This window comes from Panthera pardus, unplaced genomic scaffold, assembly GCF_024362965.1.
Source record: "Panthera pardus isolate Hobbes unplaced genomic scaffold, ASM2436296v1 HiC_scaffold_6, whole genome shotgun sequence".
Taxonomy (NCBI): Eukaryota; Metazoa; Chordata; class Mammalia; order Carnivora; family Felidae; genus Panthera; species Panthera pardus.
This window is the reverse complement of record NW_026526991.1, coordinates 92326213-92345307: the sequence shown is the minus strand read 5'-3', so window position 1 is coordinate 92345307 and position 19095 is coordinate 92326213. Positions and strand designations below refer to the sequence as shown.

Here is a 19095-nt window from a genome sequence, read left to right as displayed (position 1 = left end):
GATGCCTGAGAGAATGAGTCTCCTTGTCTGTGAGCAGGAATAAGAAGAGTTTCCCCCACAGGGTCGTGTTGAGGATTACACGTAAAGCCCTTGGTGTGGTGCCTGGCGGTTTGAGGACGCGGAGTGACGACTGAAGAAGGGCAGACTTGGAGTTCCAGCGGCCCGTGCTTGTCAGAGCAGGGGGCCCTTGAGAAGTCACCACCGCTGAGCCCAAGTGTCCCCACAAAGTACAAGCAGCCCCGTGGAGTTGTGGTGAGAGTCAGAGCTGGTTGTGTAAAGCACCAGCTGGGGGCCTGGCAGCGTCTGCATGGCGTAAATGCCTTCCGGTTCTCCAAGCCTCTCGGCGGGTTCCGAACACCAAACCTCCCGCTCATTCCAGCACTGAGAAGAGATGTCCCCAGAGTAGGCGTGTCCCGTTGATTCCTGGATCCCCTGCGGGAGCACTTCTCGTGAGATCCCGTCCATGAGGCCTGCTCCCCAGGTTAGCAGTTACAACCCTCCACGCTGAGTGCTGCCACACTTGGGGTCAGCCACTCGGTAAGGGAGGCCCCACCTGCACACGTACATCTGACAGGGGTGTGGGAAACGCAGTCTGACAATTGCTAAAAGAAGTGAGAAGCACCCAAGCAATTTCCAGAGAGCTGTTTTAATTTGCATTTTGTAAATCCATTGCGCTGTCACCAAGGCATAAAACAACAGTCATTTTCTTTTTTTTTTCTTTTTCCTATTGCTACAAGACAAATGAAATGAATTACCTAAATGTCTACACTCTGCCCTATAAGACTGGTTGTAGTGAAGAGGTAATAAATTCACTTCCCTGGGCTGCTTTCCTGATGTGAAATGTGTCTTCACTTATCGGCTGCAAAATACTGGGTTGCTATGTCATTAAGACTCTAGACCTTGTCGCCTTGCAAAGGGCTATATTTTGTAAGCTAGACAACAGATCGTGGCAACTGTCTTCGCCTGTGGCTCAATGGCTCTGCCACTTTCATCTTGTGACTGGTCACGCTGATCCTCTTACCGCATGCCTCCAAGGAGCCGAAGAAGACCCTGTCACTGTTATGTTTACTGGATAGACCACACCACAGACTGACTTGCAGCAAATGTGTATCTCTTCCTGGTTCCAGCCTGGCCATCACCAGGAAAACTGGGACCAGGATCAGCTAGTATTTGACAATTTATCGGCATCCTCTATAATGTCCACTTCAAAGCCTATGTATGAAACTAAAGAGATGATATCCAAAGGCTATTTTCCTGTCTAAAGTATTCCTTTGAAGGGGTGGTCAGCCACCTGAAATTTCCCAACAGTGTTAATGACTGCTGAGATCAGATCTAATTGTGGGCATGGAATAATCAGCTCCCAATATACCCTCATGTTCACCTGCAAGGGCCTTTGTGGAGGAGGGAACCTATGAGACCTGGGCCAGGGGCTTCCAAATGAGGCTCCGTATCTCCTCTCTGCAGCGTCGGCGACAGAAGCTCTGACTTTTATCTGTTTGATACAGTGGTATGTTATATAAAATTTCATGTTTTGAAAGGATGCTTTTTATGCTTCCAATTTTTTTTTTATACACTGGCCTATGATATCTGAGGGTAAAGATTTGCAGGATATGCAGAAGTCCAAGAGAGTGGAGTCCAAATTTAGTTTTTCTACTTACTGTGTGACTTTGTACAAACTACTTGACTTATGTCTGAGTTTCAGCCTCGTTATCTGTAAAATCTGTAATGTGAGAGATCGTAGGGTACTGAATTCGGTTCTTGTTTCCCTTTCCCTAGAATAGATGGGGAGCAGAAGGACTTAGCGGGTGATACCAGCTTAAAGTAAGACACTTTAAAACAGGAGAAGCTATACATATTAATTTCTCACTGTGTGTGTGTTATTCCTTGTTTTTCCATTATCTGCAAGAGACTGTTCATTTGGGGGGATGACAGGAATAACTAATGTTGGAGAAATCATGCTCCACTCCACAGCCAGGCTTCAGGGACACGGAAAGAAGCAGGAATTGGGCCAAGTGCCTGGGACTACAGTCAGGAAGGAAAGAGCTCATGGGACCAGCCTGGACCAGGACCATCTGGGCCTGGCAGGAGCCCTGATTCATTGCCCATCCCATCCCCACACCAAACCAAAGGCATACTTTCTAATATTGTTCCGGTCTCCTTGCACGAGCATTGAGAGGAGAGTGCACAGACCCAGTTCTGGTGAGAACTCTAACATAATCCCTCATGCAGCCTCCATAAATTTACTTTTCGAAAACAAGTGAATCTCAATTTCCTATAGATTTTCTTAGAGAAAAGTACTGGAAGGAAGAGTTTTACGTGATTAGAGTATCCAATGACCCAGTGCATCTTAAGTGGAGGGAAAGAGAAAATTTACTGCTCACCTCTCATAAGCAGTATAAGACTACAGTCATTGGGATAAGGAAACTCACTGGCTCTTTGGGGATAATTCCCCAACAGTGCAGCAAGCTAGGCTTGAACAGTTAGTCCTGCTGAAATGAGGAGGCAAAGATCGGAGGTCGGGCACTGGAAGGGGCTAGGATTTCCAAAGAAGGGCACCAGAGTGGAACTATTTGTGCAGAGACTGGCCACAGAAATCTGGAAGTGAATCCCCAGTTTGCAGAGGGTAACATCACCCAATGTTTAGCAGAGCATGGCTGCCAAAAGGGTGAGAGTGGAATAGAGCTACCAGCGGAAGCTGTGCTGGGGGACATTAGAGGTCCAGCCCAGCAAAAGGGAAGAGACCTGTTTAACACCCTTTAACACTCTGGGAATCTATCTGAGATAGATCCACCCTAGAAATTCGTCCAAAAAAGGAAATTCCTTAGAAGTAAGAATTCCTTAGAAGACTCCACAGTAAAAACTACTCTTGACAGGTACAGACAAAGCCTAAAATTAAGCAATAACCAGATATGCAGAACAGAGAGAGCTTGTAGATAAAGCAAATCAAGTTAGAAGACCTTATGAAACACTTTGAGCCATCAGGATCCATCCTTTGCATAAAATCAAAGACATACAAGTTCAAAGTGATCAGCCAGTACTGAATTGCTTGCCAGAACAAGAATACTCTTCGAAGAAAGATAACAGGTTCTAGAGTATATAAAACATATCTATAATGCCAGGTATATAATAAAAAGAATTACTACACATGCAAGGAAAATGGAAACTAGAACCCACAGTGGGAGAGAGAAAAAGCAATCAATAGAAACTGAGCCTGAGATGACCCAAATGTTGGATTTAGCAGATAAGGATTATAAAGTAGCTTTTATGTGCTAAAAAAAAATTTTTTTAAGTCATTCAAAGAATTGAAGAGAAATATTTTAATGAGTAAACAGATAGTCTCAGCACAGAAACGAAAGTTAAATAAAAGCATGAAATGTAAAACCTGCAACTAATAAAATACAATAACTGAAAAGAAAAATACTCTGTATTAACAGCATGTTGGAAAAAAGATCACAGGGGTAGGAGAGAGGAGAGCTGGTGAGCCTGAATACATAGTAACATAAATTTTCCAATCTGAAGAATGGGAAAAAAATTGTATTAAGAGACATCGAGATTGCTGGGATGATATCAACTGGCTTAATATACATGAAATGGGAGGCCAAGGAGAGGAAGAGAGAAAGCAGAAAAAAGTACTGGAAAGAGTATGGGCTTCGATAATGGGAAAACATTATTCATTGAGGTGCACACAGGATAAATACCAAGAAAACTACATCTATTAACTTTATAATCAATCTGTTGAAAATGAAAGACACTGGGATAAAAAATCCTGAAAACAGCCAGAAGGAAAAAGCATGAATGATGACTGACTTACCATTATGAACAATGGAAGCCACACATCAGTGGAATAACACTTCTAAAGTTCTAGAATAAAAACTGGCAACCTACATTTCTATATTCAGTGAAATGTGTACTTTAAAAAGCAAGGTGACTCCAAGTTTGGGCCCAGATGGAATCAGAGAAACTGGATTTACCCTCTGGCCTGAAAAATTAAAAAAGAAGCAAAACGTATGAAATTTATGAAAGAACAGTTTTCAAGATACTGGACACTGGTCATTAAATGGCTGTGATCATTAAAAGATGAAAATCAAACGAAAAAAAACCCTACAAGTGCTCCAGCTTTCTACCTAGATATTGTCTCCAACCTGGACTGCAGGGAGGGAGAGCCCACTTGGAGTTCACAGACTCCTTGAGTTGAGGACACAAATCTTATAATGAAGCAAGGACAGAGGGGCTAAGGTTCATAGCACAGAGTAATTGAGAGGAGGAAGCTGTGTGAATACAGAGTTCTGGAGATCTCTATAGGATCTCCACAGAGACTTATGTTGAAAATGAACCAGCGCAGGCACATGAGAAAATGCTCAAGGTTCAGGCACCACCTGAAAGGTTTGGAGGAACAATTCTCAGAGCTCACACAGAACCAGGAATAGTTCTTATCACCATTGGCTAGAGTAGAAAACATGCTGATTCATGGAACAATAGGTTGGGTATTCGGAAGGGTTTTGCCTCAAGAGTGGCATAAAATTAGGTTTAATGCAAATGCCACTCTCAAGTTCCACCTAACAAAGGCAAGATCAGAAAGAACCAAATTCTTTCCCAGTAACTTCACAGCATCCCAAAACAAAGCATGAAGATATTTATAGGAATACAAAAGAATCCAAAAAGGTAAAACCTACAATGTCTTTAATCGGATTAAAAATCACCAGGCACATAAAGAAGCAAAGAAATAACACTCCATAAAGCATTAAAAAGATCAATTAAAATTAACCTGTAAGTTATGATGATAGAACCCATAAACAAGAACATTAAGACATATATTTTAACTGTATTCTCTATGATTTTTTTAAAATTTATTTTGAGGGAGGGCAGGGGCAGAGAGAGAGAGGGAGAGAGAGAATCCCTGCACTGTTAGTGCAGAGCCTGATGCAGGGCTCAATCTCATGAACCGTGAGATCATGACCTGAGCTGAAACCAAGAGCCGGACACTTAACTAACTTGAGCCACCCAGGCACCCCTGTATTCTCTATGATTGGTAAAGTTAAAGAAATATTGAGCAAATGGAGACACGGGAGATATTTTGAAATATCAAATCAAGCTTTTAGAGATGGAAACTCTAACGTCTGAAATGAAAAATACAATGAAAGAGACTAAAATCAGACTGGAAACTCCAGAAGAGTAGTGAACTTGAAGACAGCAACAGAAACCACCCAAAATGAAACTCTGAGAAAAAGGACTGGGTAAAAATTAAAGGAGCATCAATGAACTTGGGAAAACATCAAATGGTCTAATATACATGCAATTGGGAGACTTTCAAGGCTAGAAAGGCAGGAGGGACAGAGAAAAAAAAAGGAAGTAATAATTGCTGAAAATGTTGCCAAATTTAGTAAAAACTGCGATCCCACAATTCCAAGATGCTCAGTGAACACAAAGAACAGGAAGAAAACTACACAAAGGCCACGCCATAATCAGATGGTTTAACCAGTCAAGAGATCACCAGTTTGGCAGCTGCAATTAATCCAGTAGCAGTGGGTGATTCCAGTTTCTAGTTTCCCCCTCCTACATTTTCAGAACCAAATTCACTACACCCCCTCAGAGATACGAGCATCAAGTGTCCAGAATCCTCTCCTCAAAGGTCTCTGTCCCAGCTCCTCATGGCATCTCTCCTCTGTGCTCCTGAGGCACCAGCACCAACGCCAGACGGTGCCTCCCCCAAGGCTCTGGATCCAAGATTTCTAGGTCCCTTCCCCCAGACTTCTAAACGCTAATAAACCCAAACCCTTCCTTTGCTCCCCCAGACCAAGGTGTGGAAGCTGCGTCCTGTTATTACTCAGTGTTGTCTTTTTGCCTATGTAACCAATTCTTTAAATTAAATATCATTTAAACAAGAGAAGGACGAATGCATCTTGTTAGGTGAAAGTATGAACTTTTAAAAATTATTAGATGGAATCTCAAATAAGTATAGAAGAGTAAGTGTACAGGCCAAGTAGCCAGAACTGGAATGGATTGTTTATTGAGCTCTTTCAAATCTACCCCTTTTCTCATTTTTATGATTTGGGGCTTTGCCAGGTGTGTTCCCAACGGATTCTGCCCAAGGAGTGTGCTACAGGCAGACAAGAAGCTAGAGGGGGCAAGGCACTTGCTCCCTTCTGTTTTACTTCCTGATCATATTAACATCACCCTCATAATAGTTCTTTACTCTAGAAGTAGCAATTGATCCCCAGCAGGTTCCAGTTACCGGTTTGTTTGTTTTCCCCCCACACTCCCAGAGCAGCCTCACTGTGCCCTCAAGGAAATCTGAGTACCAGCTGGCTGGCGTGGTCTCCTGAGGTCTGCATCCCAGCTCTGTGGGTTTGCTTCACTGTTTTCTCAGCTGAATTCTTATCTGAATTCCTGAGGCAATTCAGACAGGTTGTGCCTCCGTCTCAGAGGTTTGTGTACCAGCTGTGGGGTCTTTCCTCTAAACTTCTCAGCTACCACAGACCAAACTCCTCAGATGTCTGGATCCAAAGTCTGCAGTCCCTCTCCCTCAAAGATCCGAAATTCTGTTAAGCCCAGTTCTCCCCTTTGTTACCACAGCCCAGAAGGAGGTAACTGCTTCCTGTAATGACCACTGTGGTGGTATTTTCCATTGGAGTTTTATAGCATAAGGACATCCTTATAAATTACACCAGTTCTTGTAATATCACTTATGTCACAATACACTCAGGTTATCTGACCTTTCCTATCTATTTTCTCTTGTCTTATCGAGAGAAAATTTTCCACATTTTCAGAGATTTTCAATAAGGGCCGAGTTATAAATGTGTGCCTGTGCTTACGACATGGAAAAGATCTAGAGTCATGTTCATCATTCTCTTGGGGGGAAATGAGACCTGGGAGCTGTTTCCTTATCTACAAAATAAAACTCAGAGAGTTACTGCAGAAACCTCAGTAAGCATTTCTGTGGAAGCACTTAGTAATCGTAAGTACCGTGCACTTTTGTTTTTACTACTGTGACCAGTTCTGACTAGATGGTAGAAGGAAAAGACAATGAAACAAGAGAGGTGGAAAGAAGAGAAACCAGTGGATAACGTATTCTAGAATGGTTTTTACCCACTCCGAAATATACTGGAAATCAATCAAAAACACAACAAATAAAAAACGGGCGGTCTCTGTTCTTCCCATTCGATTCAACCCTGATCCACAGTCTACATACCAAAGACCCCATTTGTCAATGAGACAGAAGCCATTTATTAACATACAGCAAATACTGTTTATTGCAGACTTTCCAGCTGACTCATGTGAAAAAGGCACTATGAAAATTAATGAATCTAGATAATCTCTCTAAATGGATTTATGTTAAAATATACAACATTCTTACATAACATCTGTTTTATATATGTGAAATAATATAACATTTAATGACAAAAATTGTGTTTCCAAAAATAACATTTGTTGAAGGTTAAGTATCTTTCTTTTCTCTATCTAGAATCTTTCACAGGATTAAAATATGTGTAAATTAAGTGTTTCTTATTACCAGAAAAACTTGACACAGATAAACACATAAAATGGCCCCAATATCCATTTAACTACTTATATCAATATTCAGAACTGAGGCTTTCATTAGCAAAATACTGTGACGCACACCAATGTGGGCTACTTCCTGTGATACGTTCTGACGGCATATGACCTCTTTTCCACTTGTGCTTTCTCATATATAAGAACACAATATAGATAATAAGCAGAATATAAACTAAATCAAAACACAGGCTATACAAGGAGTTGTGATCAACAGAGCCATGATACATAAAATGTCTTGGGAATGTTCCATAGGTTTATATTTGCATGTCCAAGGCCTTGTTGTATTTTACAGTTCATTAAATGTTTTGATTTTTTTAAAAAACTGTTGGCATTAAGAACTTTAAATAAATCTAAATAATTCTATCATTGAGTATGTCAAAGAAGAGACCTAAGTAAGCAGAGGCTAGCCTACAGTAAGCTACACTCTGAATGACAGACACCAGAGTCATGGACAAAACTGAAATCAACAGATTTTAAATCATGGGCAATATCTTTGTTTTGCTGTAAGAAATAAATTCACCACTGTCAAAAAAAAAAAAAAAATGCTGCCTTATCCACTGAGATGGGGATGAAATAATTAATCCAATAAAGGAAACCTGACCTTGGTAAAGTAGGCAAAATATTTCCCAAGGGCAGAACATCTATTAAAATTATTCAGTTTTAATAAAAATAATAGGCCAGGAAACAAGTCCTCTGATTTCTTATGTTTGCATTGTTTCTTTATGGTGATAAATTAAGTATTCCAAGAAATAAGGATCTGACATTCCCTTCATGGCTTCTTAAAACAAAGCACATTGGAATAATGCCAAACATTTCAATGGAGTTAAAAACAAATTAGTGACTGCTCCCCTCATCAAAAGATTCCACTCCCGAATCACTAGCAGCAGCACTGATTTTTTCCTGTCGTCTTCGCATGATTTCTTGCAACTCGGAGCTGCCGCTGTTATCCTGAAAATTAAACATGGTCAGACAAGATGGTTACTGGTTTGTGCAAGCTGCAGGTCATGTAATGAAATGGTTCAGGGTAAAAGTCCTTTGTTTTTCCTCTAATATCTCTTGGGGAAAACTGAAGGCTGCCCTTCATGTAAGTGATGCTTCTGGACTTCACTAATCCATCACATGAATCATTTTCTCATTTATGGGAAGTCTTAAGGCAATTCATTCACTATGCCTTTTACTTGAACATGATAAAGATAAATCAATAATGTGTGTGGAATGCCCCAGACTCCCTGGGAGAAAGAAAATATGTATACAATAAACATGATAAGATGGTGAATTATCCAAGAACCCTCTTAAGTCCAGCAAGATGTTCATCTGCCTTTAGGGGATTCTAAATTAGGCTCAGAGACTGGGCTCAGAATACGCCAAAGTTCCCTTCAGAATACACGAAGGTTCTGACCCTCTGACATCATGTCAGCTCTCCTCCTTGCCAAGCCCTACCTACGATCCCTGTGCATCCTCCTTATTCTGCTCTCATCAATGGAAGTTTCTGGCAACTCAGATGAGTAATGTAAAAGATGGACTAGATGCAAGAGAAGGGTGTAATGGGAAGGCAGTTGAGGAAGGTGAAGAACCTCAGGTAGTCAGTCCGCCTCAGCTCACATCCAGAGGAATGGAAGCCAGAGATCAAGAGATACTTTTGAGGACAAAGTAGAGGCAGTCTGAAACCAAGGAATTCGGGAATTCTGGAACTTTCTATCCTACTCTTAAGAAGTAATTTTATATACTCTCAATAAAATTAAAATATATAATGGTAAAAAAAAAAAAAACTGCCTCAGAAAAGATATAATTCTTATTCATATTCAATAGAAAGAAAGCCTAATACAGAACACCCCGGGGATTCATCTAATATGGAACTCCCAAGATCAGGACCATAGGAAACATTTCCAAGGAAATAAAATTTCTCCTAAGAGTGGTTACAGGGTTGCATGCATGAAGCTACTTCAGTCTGACTTATTTAACTGTTGAATTTAGATGATACACCTGCTAGAGAGAATTATGTATCAATTTTACACCAAAGCCAATATCCTTTCATTTGAGTCGAAGCATAATTTTGTGAAAGTTCTTAAGAGCTGTGAGATATAACAGTTTGAAACTACTACTCTTACACAGCCCATTTTAAGAAGAATAGGATATTGGAAGCTTAAGGATATTCAATCTCAAAAACATTCATTCTCTTCCTTTCGTACACACAGCTAGGACTACATAATTACTCTTCAGCACTATTTTCAGGGATCCCTACCTACTATTGTCCCTCTGATTATTTAGATATATAACAAGACCTAAGACACAAAGCCAGAGTTTTAAGACCTTAAAACCACTAACCTACTGGAATCCTCCAAACTCAATATTAAGAACAGGCCAAAGAGTTCTGGCCTCTTAAGGCATTTACTCACTTAGAAGTGAATGTCCATTATCGTGTCAAAATTTAAATTCCTACAGAAGTAGTTAATGCATATAAAATCAGCACATTGGGCTTTTCATTAACTGTTCAAAAGCATATGCTCCAAGCTTCATGTTACAGGAGCAGTTATGATAAATTAATCTTCCTGCAAATGGTCATTGATGGTCTCCAAGGATAAATTGTAAAAGCTGAGTCAAATTTAATTCAGCTCTCTGTGAAAGGGAAAATAACCAATGTGGACATCAAGAGCTGATTTCAGAGCTTTCAATTTGCAGACCACACTCCTGATTAATGCAGAAAAACACCACCTCAGGTTGACAAGTCCTACCTCTAGCGCAGCTTTTTGTACAGTGATTTGGCTAAAGACTCTGGACCCTTCAGGGCAGACTGTCTTCAGTTCATCTTTATTGAGAGAGAAAAGCTGTGCCCCGTTTAATACTCCAAGACTATTGACAGTCCTGAAAAACACAGAACAAAGAAAAAGAAATGCAGCATTAAAAATACTATCTAGGTAAAACATGGGGTGCCTGGGTGGCTCAGTCGGCTGAGTGTCCAACTTTGGCTCGAGTCACGATCTCGTGGCTTGTGAGTTTGAGCCCTGCATTGGGCTCCGTGCGACAGCTCAGAGCCTAGAGCCTGCTTCGGATTCTGTGTCTCCTCCTCTCTCTGCCCCTCCCATGCTCACGCTCTGTCTCTCAATAATAAATAAATGTTAAAAAACATTTTTTTTAATTATCTAGCTAAAACAAAAGAAAAAAATTTCTGGTCCTGCTATAACCTCTCTTTTCCAAGTGTTCCATACAATGAAACTCTTATAAAATGGTACTTTGGTACTTATTATGGCACTAACAAGGGACTCTCGTGATGATGACCTTGAGGCTATATAAGATGATTATGAAGTATCAAAAAGGAGCTGATTGTGTTTAGTACCATTATTGTTGAGTACCAATTCCTTGAAATACGGCGCTTCATAGGGGGAACAGATAACTTTCTAGTAACCGGGCAACAGACTAACCAGTGTATCTCATTCACTCATGTTGGGTATGTGAGTTTATAATATTAAAGTTCCCTTAAATATGTATTACTGAAATAGTTCATTGTATCAAATACACATTTATTATTTTCAAATTTTTAGACTATAAATAGAATCTTTACCATGGGTTTACCAAGGGAAAAGCTCTATTACATTATAATCTATGACAGGTAACTTATTTTTTCATTTGGCTGAGAATCTACATTTTGCAGTCGATAAAAAGATATGTCCTCCATGGTCTGGGGAGTCTAGCTAAGACTTTTGTCCTACCCTGTGTAACCTGATGTGAGGGAAAGGAAGCTACCACCTCAAAGATACTGACAGTTTACTTAAGGGACCAATGGTAAGCAGACACCATCACCTACAAAATAGAGCACCACCAAATTGCAGTTATTATTATAGTATAGAGTTTTAGCTGTAAATATCTATAACTATTTCCTGAGCATGGAACATGTGCAGTCTGGGCTCCCCAAAGTTTTGAAGAGTCATTTGTGGCGTCTTAGCGACCAAACTGAAAAGAAGGCAGATTTTACACAAAGAAGTGTAAAGTATTCCCAGAGACACTTACACAGGGCTGAACCCCTTTGACTGTAACCACGTCTTCACGTCTTCTGGTGTGGAGTCATAAGTGATATTGACAACTGGCACGTTCTGCCGTGGCACGTGGAACCTCTTCTGCGCGGCACTCCGACCAATGGTGAGTCTGTGGATGAGCTCGTCCTGCACTTCCTCCATCTGAGATTTCCTTCCTAGACACCAACACAGAGTAGGTTATTTCTGAAAACCCCTGACATGCGTCACTCTCTCTAGAACCCAGTGCCAAAAATCCTTCGACCCCAACTGGACTTATAATCTAGCATTCCCACCATCTTCCCTTTCATCCTCACCCAGTACAAATCTCTTGATCAATTATTGAAATCACTCCTTGGCTCTTCTCCTCTCTTCATTGTACTCATCTGGCAAAACCCCACCCCTTGTTAAATCTTACTTTCTGCTTATTCTGTGCCTGCACCTGCACACTGCATATAACACAACAATGCTGAATGATCTCATGTTAAATTCATGAATATGAACCTCAACCATGCTGTTAATGTTTCCTGACAATCGCACTGCATTTCCTTAGGCCCCTGGTCTCAAGTGGGGGAAATTTTGACCCCAGAGACATCTGGCAATGACTGGAGACACTTGTGGATGGCACAATGAGAGGGGAGGAGGAGAAATAATGCAACTATCATGTAGTAGGTAGAGGCCTGGGATGCACAAAACATTCTACAGTGTCCTTGTCAGTCTCCTACAACAGAGAATTATCCAGTCCTGTGTCAACAAGGTTGAGAATCTGCCCTAGACCAAGTAAGACAAGTGCCCTAGACCACTGTTAGACAAGTATTTAGTATCTTCTTTCTCTGCAAACTTCCAACACTCATTTCCCAATTCTCACCCTGAACTGATGACTTCACTTTCCTAATGTCAAATAAAATAAGTTATAAGAGAACCTCCATAAGCTCCCCTAGTGGTTCACCTACCAGCACTTTCCTCATGCACTCTTCCTTCCTCCCTCCCCCTCTCCCTCTCTTCCTTTCTCTTTCTCCCTCCCTCCCTATTACATTATGGATGAACTGTTTCCGTGCTCCTAAGGAAGGGCCACCCCTCTATGTGTGCACTAGACCCCATGTCCTCTGCCTATTTATTTATTTTTAATGTTTTATGTATATTTGAGAGAGAGAGAGAGAGAGAACAGGAGCAGGGGAGGGGCAGAGAGAGATGGAGACACAGAATCCAAAGCAGGAGCAAGGCTCAATCTATCAACACAGAGCCCAATGCAGGGCTTGAACTCACGAGCCGTGAGATCATGATCTGAGCCTGAGCTGAAGTCACAAGCTTAACCGATTGAGCCACCCAGGCGCCTCTCCTCTGCCTATTTAATTTCTCCTCTACTTATCCTAGGTTCTCCATTTTCCTCTTTTATTGGATCATTTCATCATCATACAAACACTATCATTTTGTGATTGTTCCTCTTGCCCTTAAATAAACCCTTTCTTGACCCCATGTGCCTCCCAGCTATTGCCCATTTCTCTGCTCCCCTTTTCACAAATTCCATGAAAAGCTGTGTGTACTAGCTGACTCCTATTCTTGTTCTCCAATTTTCTCTTGAATTCACTGTTAAAAAATAAGACTTTTGGCCCCATCCCTCCACTACATTTTGCTAAACTCCTACGGTCAATTCCCAGTCACTGTCTCACGTAACCTACCAGCAACATATGAAGAAGGTGCTCACTCCTTAAAATGCCTTCTTCCTGTGGCCTCCAGGACACCACTGTCACCTGATTTTCCTCCTGTCTCGCTGGCCTCTCCTTCTCAGTATCCTTTTCTGATTCTTCTCATCTCCCCAGTAAGCAATGTTGAGGCACAATGCTTGGACCTCTCCTCTGCCTGCCCTCACTCCATCAATGAGCCGTGTGCCCTTTAAAAGCTGATGACTACCAAAATTACTTCTCCAGTCAGAACTCTGAAGCCATATATGCCAGCCATCTTCTTGATATATTCATTTGGGTATCTATTAGGTAGCTCAAATATAACATGTCCAAATCTGAAAGGCTTCTCTTCTTCCTGAAGCTTGCTTTTATGCTACACTTCTCAGCTCAGTTCATGGGAATTCTATTTTCTCAGTTCCTCTGGCAAAATGCCACAGAGTCATGCTCGACTCCCCTTTGTCTTCTATTACATTCAATCCATCATCAAATTCTGTTAGTCCTATCGTCAAAATGTACGAAAAATCCAGCCACTTTGCTCCATTTTTTTCTGTGACCAGCTTGGTCTGAGCCACAGGCCTATGTATGGCCTTCCTTCTATTCTCTACCATGGCACCCTGTGCTCCTTCATTTGGTTTTCAATACAACAGTTAAAATGGCCTTTTTAAAATATAAGTCAGATATTGCAAGTCTTCTGCTCCAAACCTTTCCAAGTAATACAAATTACTCCCAGTGAAAGGCCTCAGAGAACCACCTCCTGAGGTAACTCCACTGGCCCCTGGAGCCCTCTGCTCTCACTCACGCTGGGTTCCTTGATGCTCTTGAAATTTAAGGGCCTCTGCCTGGAATGCTTTTCCCCCAGAAATCCACTCAGTTTATTCTTTCCCCTCCTTTAGATTTCTCCTATTTAAAATTGCAACCCCCTTCCCAACAACATTTCCCATCCACATGGCTTTATTATTCTCCAAAACCACTTACCCCCTTCTAACATTCCTCATCAACTCAATCACTTAGGTAGCCATCTCTTGTTGTCAAAATACATGCCTGAAGAGAAAAGGGATGCTTGCCTGCAACAGCTGGAGCAGTTAAGTATTTAGCGAATGCTCACTGAGTAAATGAATGAGGCATTCTGCTGACTTTTTCACTACGTGAGACTTTGAAAGGCATCATATACAAACTCCTAAATTAATAGCTAAGAGAACGGAGGTCAAAAGAGGAGAGATGATGCGTCAAGATCACACTGTTGTTAATTAGCAGAATTTAGTTAGAACTGGATTTCCTGACTTTCGGCTCACGGTTGCTTTATGATCAAAGTCACTGAATCGACCTTTGATTAGGTTACATGTTATCCCTCTCCCCCACCCATTTTATGCTTATGGGAAATCTGTGTATATGCACATATGTTTATGAGAAAAATGGGGAAGAAATGAAGGTATAGGAAAGGGAATAATGTATTTGTGTATTTTAAAACATTACAGATTATTTTATATATATTACATATATAATAGACATATTAAATATATATGTACATACACATATATATAGATACATTATTTGTATGTTACCTTCAAGGATTAAATACAAAAACCGATACAGTAATCCAGTTAACTGATTACCTTGGCAACAGGCAATGACCTGGCCTCTAAAGGAGCTTTTTGTGACCACTGTTCTATGATCTTTTTTGTCTTTTTTCTCTTCCTTTTCTCTTCTTTTTTTTCACCCCCAGGGAGAATGTTTCAGAAAGTGTTCAAGTCCTTGAGAAGTAAACGAAAATATGAAATAACCAAAAAGTGTTATTTCAGTCGAATTTTTTAATGCCTTAGGCATTCTGGGAACCTTCTGAAGAAGGCAAAAGACAGAAAGAGGAGAAATGAAGGGAGAGAGGGAGAAAGAAGAGGGGGCTAGGGAGGGTGAGAGGGAATATTACTGACTGATCATTTAAGTAATACACTACATGCGTTTCACTAGATAACTCTTTTAACTCACTGCATCATACTGCCACACAGAATACGAGTACATCTCAAAGAAATCAGAGAGAAAAAGCGTCACCACACTAAAAGACTTGTTTTCTTATCTACTAACTTAGCCACTGCATGAACATCTCTGGTCCACAGCATAACCTTCCATGGAGTACAAAAACTTCTGCTGTGCTCCTGACTTTCGGTTTCCATTTGCAATGTTCTAGCACACAATAACAAACCAGACTAACTTTACACCTCGTTCTGAAATAACACTTCTGATTACAAAAGATTAAACCCAAATAAAAGGACTAACATTTCAAAGGAAGTGGAAGAAATGCAAAATAACTAAAGCATTGGTTTCTTCAAAAGTGATAAGAGGAGAACCTTTTTAAATCCTGCGATAAACCAATTTGAATAGCTTCTATGACACATGGCTCCCAACAGCAAGTTTGAATAGGCAACCATAGTTACCTTCAGCAAAAGAAGTGTCATTCTGTCTCACTCCTGCTACCTGCTAAATTTTAAAAACAGGCATGCTGGGGCACCTGGGTGGCTCAGTTGGTTAAGCTGCCGACTTCGGCCCAGGTCATGATCTTGCGGTCCGTGAGTTTGAGCCCTGCGTCGGGCTCTGTGCTGACAGCTCAGAGCCTGGGGCCTGCTTCTGATTCTGTGTCTCCCTCTCTCTCTGACCCTCCCCTGTTCATGCTCTGTCTCAAAAATAAAATAAACGTTTAAAAAAAAAATTTATAAAAACAGGCATGCTAACTTTTTTCCTTGTTTATGGCTACTTGGTAACTTTTTTTTTGAGTTGAGTATTCACTTTCCAGTTCCTTCCATTTTAATCACAAGGCTAAGCAGTAAGCAGAGAATGCAGGAAAGCATAAAAGGTTTAGTTTGAGAGAAACCTGGCTATCGACAAATACACATTTTGGTATGTCTGTCTGGATCTAAAAGACTTTTGAGAAGCCCCAACATTCATTCAGAAAAACCGTCCTCCAAAAGCGTGCTCAGGAGAAAGCTTTCACGAAAATAATTCGTTTAGAAAAAGAAATACATTTATTTAATATGAAATTATGCTTCTGAGTGAGATATCTTTAAAGAGAACTTTGTGTAAATACATGGAAAGTTTTATTATTGTAAAGAAAAACATACAAATGTTAATTTTGGAAGAAAGGTTTATACTTTATATGCCAATGTCACCCTTTTACTTATGAAAAACAGATTTGAAAGTGATGAGTCACAATTATCAGGAGAGTTGTCTATCTTGAAAGTATTCAAACTATTCCTCTTTCCCATTAGGTTATTCTTAGTTTCTTAGACTAGGACAAAGAACAAACTGTCCCTACCCACAGACTGTTCCAAATGGGGACTAGATGCCTATGGAGTCTGACCTAGGCCTAGAAAGACTAACTACAGTCCACAGTGTCAAAGATCACCATGCTGACGTAGCAAAGAAGGGACGGGTTGTAAACTTGTGGTAAAAATGAAAAAACAATGTTCATTTCTAGGAGAAAAATTTTCCTTAGGGAAATCAATAAACATATTTATAGAACTTTCTCATTGTAAAACTACGTCTTTAAGTGTCTTTGAAAAAAAGTAAAAGCATCTTTTAAAAGAATACACAAACATTCAAAAAACTTCAGCAGCATATTATGCTTATATACACTGATGTGTTCTCGTACACACACACACAGTTTTTGCAGCACAGTTCACCATTTCTCTGAAACGTCACTTTTCTGTTCGTTTTTTGGTAAGGTCGGGATATGGATAAGAAGGTGACGGATCAACTTTGGGAAAGAAAGTAATGTATAAAAGTAGGCTGATGCTTATGGCATTTAGCCAGGATTTCTAGAACTAAACAGTAACATACGTGTCTTCTTTTAAATTTAAAAAAAAAATTTACCAAGAATGACCACAACTGACTAGATGTGGCTCTGATTTACTGAAATAAGAAAAATGTTGGGTGAAAATTGGAGTGAAGGATCCAGTCATTTGACTTTGAATCTAATCATCGAATCTCAGCTTTAAAGTTAACAGTTCAGTACTTGTATCTGGACGGCAGAGATGAGATTTGACAAATCTGGGAGTCATTCCTTCTCTAACAATATGGGCAGTACTGAAAGAAATGGAAATGGACTGATCATTTGCAGTAAAAGTATGTTTACATGGAGAGAAGAACCCAGAACTGAGCCCTAGGAGAGGCCACAATGAAAGAACGACAGACATCCTTTATACATATGCACACACAGGTGCATGTGCACACACACAGATACTCTTTATATACTTTTACCATATTGAGGAAATATCTTCCCGGCTCTAGTGTTCCAGGAATTTTTACATGTCAAATATAGGTAAGGCAAAGTAATTTTACAATACTTATACAAACATAATATGAAGATTAAATAATAAGAAAAATTACCTTAGAAGTACCTTCAATTCTCAAATTATCTATACTGCTGTTTAATGGCACTAATGAGGATAATCCAAGGTTTGCCATAGTGTCTTTTCTTTTAGTTTTTAAAATCTGGTTTTCACAGAAACATTCATGTGAAAAATCAAACTTAAATTTATGAAAATATGAAGTTGAAGTCTAAATCAAATGAAATCTGAATTGGAGGGCGAATTTGAAGGTGGAATTGGCAGGTTGACTCTCTCAAGCAAGTGTGAGTGTGTATGTGTCGCAAATATGAGGAAGAAGAGCCGGGACACCATGATTATGACACTGAGGATGACAGCAGCAAGCACTGGCTGACTGCTTACTGTGTGTCATATTGGTCACAGTCAAACAGAGTTTTTCAACCTCAGCATCCATGACATTTTGGACCAGATAATTCTGTTGTAGGGGGACTGATCTGTTCATTGTAGGATGTTGCTAAACATCCTTGGCTTCTACCTATTAGATGCCAGTAGCCTCTACCCCACTGTGATGAAAACATGTCTCCAGACAATACCAAATGTTCCCTCGTGGGGGGTGGGTATATAACCATCTCTGGGTGAGAATGACCGATCTAAATGCTTTAAATGTATTACCTCATTAAGTCCTCACAATTATCCTATGAAGCAGACGCCATTATTCTCCCCCACTTTTCAGATACTCAAGTATAGAGAAGATTATTAAATTCTTGAAGGTCACATGGCCATAAGTAGTGTTTCACTGTACAAACTCGAGTATGTCTGGCACCAGAGTCTGCATTCGACCACCACAATATAGTGGAATATGCATAGACATGTATACAATAGAGAGTAGAGAGAACTTCATGCTTCTTAGAATTACCTGAAGGACAAGAAACTAGATGAAAAGTCTTTGCAATCTGTGAAGTACCATGCAAGTATAAAGGACCACTATTTATATTAGATAATGTTTAATGCCAGTAGAACTAATAATAAACAATATTTTATTACTTAGCAGTGCTTTTAATTCACAGAAGAAACTGTATATTTTTGCCCCCCTGGCAAACTTACGGTCGACCGGAAGTTGTTTGTGTTTCTGGTTATCTCGCACAATACTACCACCACTGTCACTGGAGCTGCTGTTCTGACGGGTCACATTTGCTGGGACCTTTGGCACAGAAACAGGTGCTGGAGTAGAAGGAGGAAGGGGTACAGGAACAGGAGCAGGTGTTGGAGGAGGCGATGGAGCAGAGGGAGTATCCGTTGGTCTTGGACCATATTCCATCCTTTGTTTCTATAAAAAGACAAATAATTAATTAGAAATTGCAGAAATATAAAACCTAGGCTAGGAAAACAATTTATACTTTAACAGGACATTGTTGGCTATTTATTTGTAAACTTACCTGCAAATCCATAGCAAATTTGTGTGTGCACACACACATACACACACACCTCCAGTCCTATATGGTAGAATGATCATTAAAAATCATCTTTTAAATATTC

General features: G+C 40.2%; 1 protein-coding gene across 5 annotated transcripts in view; it reads right to left on the bottom strand.

Annotated features, from left to right (window-relative positions):
- Positions 1–7222: 7222 nt before the first annotated feature.
- EPS8 (epidermal growth factor receptor pathway substrate 8) overlaps positions 7223–19095 on the bottom strand; it is a 187741-nt gene continuing 175868 nt past the window's right edge. For all 5 annotated transcript variants that reach the window (XM_019452083.2, XM_019452084.2, XM_053895742.1 and 2 more), the window contains 4 exons: positions 18664–18886; positions 11560–11740; positions 10287–10416; positions 7223–8502 (listed from right to left, as the gene is read on the bottom strand). In XM_019452083.2, the coding sequence (XP_019307628.2) occupies positions 8389–8502; positions 10287–10416; positions 11560–11740; positions 18664–18886 (648 nt within the window). In that variant the 3' untranslated portion in view covers positions 7223–8388. The remainder of the gene's footprint in view (positions 8503–10286; positions 10417–11559; positions 11741–18663; positions 18887–19095) is intronic.